At 34.9% G+C, this 8,281-nt stretch overlaps 1 protein-coding gene across 2 annotated transcripts in view; it reads right to left on the bottom strand.

Annotated features, from left to right (window-relative positions):
• Positions 1-4,527: 4,527 nt before the first annotated feature.
• LOC142351537 (sialin-like) overlaps positions 4,528-8,281 on the bottom strand; it is a 438,741-nt gene continuing 434,987 nt past the window's right edge. The window contains exons 10-11 of one of the 2 annotated variants that reach the window (XM_075403612.1): positions 5,065-5,081; positions 4,760-4,841 (exon numbers count right to left, since the gene is read on the bottom strand). In XM_075403612.1, the coding sequence (XP_075259727.1) occupies positions 5,074-5,081 (8 nt within the window). In that variant the 3' untranslated portion in view covers positions 4,760-4,841; positions 5,065-5,073. Of the gene's footprint in view, positions 4,842-5,064; positions 5,082-8,281 lie in introns of both variants that reach the window. The other variant, XM_075403611.1, reaches the window with a different exon arrangement.

The raw sequence follows: 8,281 nt of genomic DNA, 5'->3' as shown, positions 1-8,281 counted from the left end.
CGCAAATTTTAAAAAATGCATCGGAATGTGAAGTGCTCAAAAAAGTTAAATTTCAAAAGATCAATTTTTAAATAGTTTTGACCTTTCGAGTTTTTTTAAAACTTTGAGAAAATTAAGTTGATATCTGTTTGTTCAATAGTATTTCCTGCATTCACAATGCATATCGAAACGAGAGACTTGTGTATAAAAGGTGGGTTGTCTCTTTTGATGATATCGTAGTTAGAAGAGTTAGGTCTTTTTTTCAAAAGTGTTCTTTTGTGAGTTTCTTCAAGTTGATTTTTGGTCTTTTGAACGGCTGATTGAGTTTTAATGGAAAGGTGTTACGAATCAGTCACTGTCCTTTTTTGCTTGGAGGAACTTGAAGAAAGTATCGTCGGCCTGCGCTTTGATTCGTCATGAGAACACGTGGCTTGCCAGACTTGTGTGAGACATTGGCTTGAAACTTTTTTCAGGCAACATCTCTTCATTCCAAGCGAGCCCCATGTCCAATTCGCAGGAAGTCTAACGGTGATGTTCTATGCGACCTCAACTTTGTGTGCTGCTTGCAGTAAGATCCTCAGGTCCAAATTTTTTTTTCAAAAGTGACCTAAGTGCTTGTTGAGGTTGCAAAAATGCGATCAGCTTTGCACATCCGGAGTTTTGATTTTAAAATGTGAATTTTTGTGCTGAGGAATGAAACCTTTCTTGACTGTTATATAGTGCAAAATTGTTGAACTATCCAGTTGGTCGAACCATAGGGTCTAGTAATTTATTTGAAATCAATTTTTTTTAAGAATTCCTAACTTAAAATCCTTTATTTGTTTCACAATGAACACACCCCAAATTATTGTTCAGCGTAACAAGCAAGTTTATATTTTACGAGTTTGATGAAAAAGAAGACGTCCAGACAATGATTGATTATTTTGGTTATTTGCGTGGTGCCGATAAATTCAGCGCCGTAAACAAATTATTAATCGTTGGCGATAGTAACGTGAGCTGATGAAAAAGATTCCGAAAACATCAATTTGCAAAATTCTAATATTGATATTTGAGCAAAGGGTGGACGAATAGCATACCATCTAAGAGAGCTGTACCTAAAACTTGTACAATTCAAATGTATTTGTATAAAGCTCGCTGGTAATGACCTCAACAACACCGATTTTGATACTCTAGTTAAATACGATACTAATTATATTGGACACTTGCTGTTTAATAACTATGAAGTAAGAGTTGTATCACTTTTTCCTATGAAAGCTCCAGAGAATAATCTGGTTGAATAGTTCAATGCAATAAAGAAAAATGATTTGAAGTTTTTGAACTACCCTAATAGCCGTGTCAAAAGAAGACATTTTTGCGGGTCCTAGTGCAGAAACAATTTTTGGTTTACCTTGTAATGAAAACCATTCCCCTTCTAGTTGGGGTTTTTGGCTTATTTGAAAATTTTATTGTAAACCGTTCTTTTGCAATCGGGTCTCAGAATAGCTAACAAAGAGCAACGTAAGAGTCGCACTTTTTGTGCGGATTCTAGTGCAGAAACAATTTTTGGTTTAACTTGTATAGAAAAAAGTTCGTCTCTCAGTTAGAGTTTTTCGCTTATTTGAAAATTCATTGTAAACTTCTTTCCTTTTAAATCGGGTCTCAGAGTTATCGAAAGCTAACGAAAAGCAACAGAAGAGTCCAACATTTTGTGCGAGCTCTAATGCAGAAACAATTATTGGTTTAGCTTGTATAGAAAGAAGTTCGTCTTTTATCTGTTTTTCTCTTAATTGAAAATTTTATTGAAATTTAGTCTTTTTTCAATCGGGTCTCCGAATTGTCGAAAACTAACGAAAAACAACGTAGGAGTCCGACTTTTTGTGGGGGTTCTAGTGCAGAAATTTTTGGTTCAGCTTGTATAGAAAAAAAGTTCTTCTCTTAGTTGAGATTTTTCACTAATTTTAATTTAAAACGTCTTTTTCTCCAATCGGGTCTTAGAGCTGTCGGAAGCTAACGAAAAGCAACGTAGGGTTCCCACTCTTTGTTTGGGTCCTAAGCGAAAAAATTTTTGGTTAGCTTGTAGTGAAAAAAGTTCGTTGTAAACTTCTTTCTTAGTTGAGGTCTTTTAGTTGAGGTTTTTCGCTTATTTGAAAATGTCTTTTTTTCAATCGGTTCTTAGAGCTGTCGAGAGCTAACGAAACGCAACGTAGTCCCACTCTTTGTTTGGGTCCTAGTGCAAAAAGTTTTTAGTTTAGCTTGTAGAGAAAAAAGTTTGTCTCTTAGTTGAGGTTTTTCGCTTATTTGAAAACTTTTTCAAATTTCAACCGGGTCTTAAAGTTGTCGAAAGCTAATGAAAAGCAACGTAGGATTGACGAACAATTTTTGGTTTATGTTGTACAGAAAAAAGTTCGTCCCTTATTTGAGGTTTTTCGCTGATTCAAAAATTTTACTTTAAAACGTCTTTTTCCAATCAGGTCTTCCAGATGTCCAAAGCTAACGAAAAGCAATGTATGAGTCCCACTTGTTGCGCGATTCCTAGTGTAGAAACTATTTTTGGCTCACCTTGTATAGAAAAAAACCTCGTTTCTTCGTTGAGCTTTTCCGCTTATTGGAGGATTTATTTTAAAACGTCTTTTTTTCCAATTGGAACTTAGAGTTGTCGAAACCTAACAAACGGCGACGTAAAAGTCCCAATTTTGTGCGGGTTCTAGTGGAGAAACAATTATTGGTTTAGCTTGTATGGAAAAGTTCGTCTCTTAGTTGAGGTTTTTCGCTTATTTGAGAATTTTATTTTAAAACGCCTCTTTTCAATCGGGTCTTAGAGCTGTCGAGAGCTAACGAAAAGAAACGTAGGGGTCCCACTCTTTGTGTGGGTCCTAGTGTGGGTCCTAGACAAAAATTCATTTGAAAACTTTATTTGTAAATTTCAACCGGGTCTTGTCGAAAGCTTACGAAAAGCAACTTAGGAGTCTCATTTTTTGTGCGGGTTGTAGTGCAAAAACGTTTTTGGTTGGGCTTGTATAGAAAAAAATGTCCATAAATGTCAAAAAGTTCATAAAATATTGATATAGAAAGCCAGGTTTTGCCCCAAAATAGTTCTCGATGCCTTATGGGCTTTCCCGACTTTTTTCACTGTGTGTTTTAAAAGCGCGTGTTTGTATGTTTGTGCGTGTTCTTCTTAAATGTTGTTTCAAATGTATTTTTTGATGTTGGGCTTTGTTTCATAATTTTCAGCAGCTTCCTCACAGGTAAATTTTTTATTTGTTTGTTTAAAGGACACACTAGGGTCATGAGTTGGTCTGTATGACCTAATCTGATCCACAACTCCACAAAACCGATTGCCCTGATGATTCATACTATTTAGACTTGTTTCTGGTAAATTTGATGTTATATTTATACATACAGGGTACTCAAAACTCCGGTTAAAAGTACCCATGAACCGCGGAAAAGCACCATTTAATTTGGTTTATGAAAAGAATTTGGTTGGATGCAGGTTTGTATATGAAAAGAAATTGGATGTATGTATGAAAAGAATTTGGATGGACGCAGGCTTGCATATGAAAAGAATTTGGCTGGATGGAGGTTTGTATAAAAAACACTGGATGGAGGTTTGTTTGATGAAAAGAATTTGGATAGAACTATTAAAAGAATTAACCTAGATTTTAACTAGGGTCCTCGACAGTGTAATTTAATTCAATATTTACCCCCTGGAATTATAGGTCTTTTCATAAATTCCAGGCCTCGACTAGGGTGAGCAACACATCTGGTAGAACAAAGAAATGTGTTAAAGCGTAACCGACCAGCGTCGGAACGACAAAAACGTGGCATACATCACGATTGATTACAAATTAACAACGATACTTGCATTCAAGTTGTTATTAGTTTGAAAAAATTAGGATTACTACAAAAATCAGAAACTAAGATGTTCAAAAATTGTAAAGAAAAGCAAGATATCTGTCAGAAACAAAACTTGCGTTTTAACTTGTTCAAAACCGGAAAATTTTTTTCCTCAACAAAAAAGCCACAAAAAGTACCTCAAATTTGGTGGGAAGTTCCCATCGTTACCCAAGAGTTTACGTACCCCATTGTACTTTATATACTTGTAAAAGCTCTTTGCTAAAACTTGTAAAAGCTCTCTTTATATACTTGTAAAAGCTCTTTGCTAAAACACAATACCAACACAGGTTACTGGCCCTGGCTGCTTGCTGATCGCAAGGTTGATGATTGGTTCTTGGACATGATTTCCATATCTCGAGCTCATGGCTCGTAGGTAATAAGAAATCCTGGCAATTATCTCCCACTTTACCAAATTATAGACGCCATCCCTTTGAGTGATAGCGGAGAAGTCAGAGCTAATTGGATTAAAATTCAAATGCAACAGCCACTTCGAAGGCACAACGCAGTGAAACGAATCTTTACATATCTTGCCGCGGGAGGCATGACCTTGACAAAATTTGCGATGCCCTAGCAAAACCTTGTCCAGTTAAATTTTTGACTGATTTCTTTTCTCTTTTGTATACATAGCTTTTGTAAGATCTTACTTTGCTTTGTCTATTTCTTGACGTATTTTTAAATCAAAAATCTGATCACGATACTTGTTTCGTTTCACCACGGGAGTTCTTGAGTCCATTACAAATGAGCGCCAATTTAGACCTTTTCAACATCCTTTTTAGCTTTGGGTGGAATTCCCTTCGGAATGCTGCTCCAATCCTGAAGATCCCCAGAGGCGAATAGGAAGTAGAAGATACCCCCAAATGCGTCCACAGATGCCGATATGTAGAAGTACTTCTGCCACAGCACTCTGTCTCTAGGGTTCGATGACGTCAGAGAAGAGGCCAGGGCAGGAGCCAGGAATCCAGACATAGTCGCGAATGTGTTTGTGATACCTGAAAAACATATCGATCGATTAACCCAGTGGGGAGATAACTCCATGCAGATTATATCACGATGACTATAAATATTTATGCGGTGAAAAAATCCAAGTGCAGACGATTTGGTAAAATGTCAAATAGTCAAGTGCTTGAAAAGATCAGTTTCATAGACAACATCGTTAATAAGTAGGTTATTTTAACCACAGAACTAGGTTATTTTAATGTTAATAAAACATACCTCACAGGCTTAGTGCGCTGTAATAAGAGTTCAATTAATTGTCCAACGAAAACATGCAAAAAGAGTCAGAACAAAGGCGTCAGGGATGAGATTAACGAAAACACGGGCGTGAGATTTAAAACAAAATAGCAGACAGATTTCCAAAATTGGCTGCGAAATATGATCATGTGTCGTCGTATATAGATAGCAACAAATATGGAACTAAGTCGATCGAGTTGTCGATGCAATCTACAAACGCTCAAATCTTTTTTTTAAAAAAACTAAATTGCTCATTTGATTCAAAGCGAAGCATTATCGGGATTGAAATAGAAAAGAGATGGAAATTGACAAAATTAATCTAAAAGTCAAAAACTGTTCTAATTTGGTGTGCAGTTACAGTGACATTCTAAAATTATACTTACTTCAGCTCCTAAACTGAAGGCTAACAAGCTTAATACTAATGCCAGCTAGCAGCACTCGCTATGATGAACTTTGATAACCTAATGCACATTTATCCAGTTTTATTTCATTTTACTCTTTTGAAATTGACCATACTCAATACATTGCTTAATTCAATGAGGGAAAGAGTTATAAACCAATTCATTGCAAACAGATAGTGAGGCATGTCAGAAGACAGACGTGAAATTCGTAATTTATGTAAAACGAAAACGTAAACGAAAGGTAAAGCGAATTTAAAAAACGTAGCAGGGCAAGTCCTGACATACAATTCGAAGAATTGTTATTGACTAAACAAACAGCTAGACCAAGAATAGACTATGAAAGCATTGGGAAAACCATTTAAAAAATCCTATCAGAAAAACTCGAACAGAAAAAATGAGGTTTAAATTGTCGCATTAAGCAAAAACCATTAGTGAGAAAGTTGAATTTTGCTCATACACCGCTATCTCTGTACATTAAAATTTAAAACTTCACACCGCACAACCACTCTTTTTCGCTCCACTTTCTGTTTTGGCGTAACTAAAATCATCGCTTTACTTTGACTTCGAAAATCATAAAAACGTGTAAACAGATATTCAAAAACATGGCCATAAGACTTCCCGAACCAACTCGAAGTGTCGCAACTTTACAAAGAATGCCGTAATTGCAGCTGAAACCAATACCTTTTGTATTAAAACAAAAAGCTTGACCTGACCAAATTTGATTCAAAAATTGACAAAAATTAAACCACTGTCATCAGTATGAGAAGAATGTGAGCATTGACATCACGGAAGCAAGGTAAAACATAAACAGATACGCCATCACTCAGTTATAATAAAAACACTGCAGCGATTTAAAATATCAGACATGATTTTGACAAATCACTGAAACCTTGATGCCGCAAAATTTCATGATAAAAACATCCGGTAACGCTGAAAAATTGCCTAAGTTCTCAGGATAGTCAAATACAGAAAAGCTCAAAAAATTTGACAGGGCTAAAAATTGTCACCAAATAACTCATGCTACTAATCTAAAAAGCTAGAACACTGCAAACTGTGCGACCCAAAAGAGACAATGTGAAAGCATAAGGCAGATAATATTCTTAGAACTGAACTCAATTTTTCAAAACAAAATGGAAAAGTAAAACATAGGACAAAAACGCAAAAATTTTTTCTTCGAATTCACTGCAATTAAAACAAAAAATAAAAATACCATAACCTCTTGTTGGAGATATAATAGACAAAACGAGCTCAAACTATTGAAGAAATTAAATTAACCAACAAAAAGACACAAGGAACCGAATAAAATTCTAATACAAAAAATCGTTCAAAACCAAAACTGAGGACTCAAGAAAAATCTCAGAAAGTGTTTATTAGTCAAAATTTCCAAACCAAACTAAAGAATTCTCAGTGCTGCATGAAAGAATTCTGCAATGAAAGAAATCAATTGCAAAAAAAAACAGAAGTCTACGAAAAAGGCCAAAAATGTTAAATTTTTGGTATCAACTGATAAACATAGTGTTAACAAAACTATATGTCCTAGGATAACGCTAGAACGATACATGCTATAAGTTGAAAAATATGGCCACATCAGAAAAACAGAAAGAAAAAACTAGTACTTAATTTTTGATAGTTAAAAATCAAATTGATAAAATGAAGTAAAAACCAAGAACAATTTAATATATAGCATTCAAGCTGTAGACATCAAAAATAGCCATACGCCTGTGCAAATAAAAAGAAATTAAAAATAAATCCAAGATTCGAAATATTAAAATATTTTGCAGAAAAAAGCCAAGAAAAAATTTGAAATTGCACTAATGAGAAAATTTTAATTGAATTTCAATAACTAAACGCCAAAAACATAATTCAATTACTAATAAAACGAAAATATTCCAAACGGTAGGTGCACAAAAAACTTTTTATGTAATAAAAACCCCAATACAAAGAAAAGCCAGAAGTTGGACAAAAACTGCCACAATCTAATAGTTATGTGGACAATTTTATAAAACAAAACCATCTCTTGTTATAAAGAGGCATTCAATAGGGAAGTTGCAATATGCACTATTTGTTGAAAAAAGTCCACTTAAAGATCCAGAAATGAAAATAATGAAAAGCAAAACTATAAAATTCAGATATGTGCCCAATTTTAACTTGAAATGCATTATTAGGCTCTCAAAAACAGTGTGCTTTCAATTTCCTAGGAATAAATATTAAAACACCTTCGATTGATCTATTTCCGCAAAAATCAAATAATAAGCAGAAACACTGGCTTAATTTGACGAAAAAAATGCTAAAAACGGTTATCCACATGCGCAATTCTGTCAAACCCTCTTCACAGACAAAAAGTCGTTCAGTGAACGCAGCGCGTCATAAAAACTTATCTCGCTCAAAAAACTAGTTTACAAGGTAATTTTACAAACTTTCGCTTGGAGGTCAAAACACCGTCTGAACGAATAGTACTCCCGGTAAAAAAAATCCTCAAGAAAACCGATGCTCCTCTTCGAGTATGTAAAAAGACAGCGCCCCAACACAATTGAAATTTTTTGAATCGTAAAAAAAGAAGAGCGCATAAATAACAGCGACTGAGAGGTTGACGGCGGCTATTAAAGAGAAATGATATGCAAAATTTAACATGCAGACTTTTCTCTCAATTACATTGTTCATCAACTAAATGTTCATCAACTACGCAAATTGTTCATCAACTAAATTTACCCATATAACAGATAGAATCGGTTGAAACAATCAAAACATAACCGACTAACGTCGGGCGAATTGCTCTCAAACGACCGGCGAGCGGTTGG

Source organism: Convolutriloba macropyga, chromosome 13, assembly GCF_964194025.1.
Source record: "Convolutriloba macropyga chromosome 13, txConMacr16.3, whole genome shotgun sequence".
Lineage (NCBI taxonomy): Eukaryota > Metazoa > Xenacoelomorpha > Acoela > Convolutidae > Convolutriloba > Convolutriloba macropyga.
Note: the sequence above shows the minus strand (reverse complement) of the source record. Positions and strands in the feature narration are given on the sequence as shown.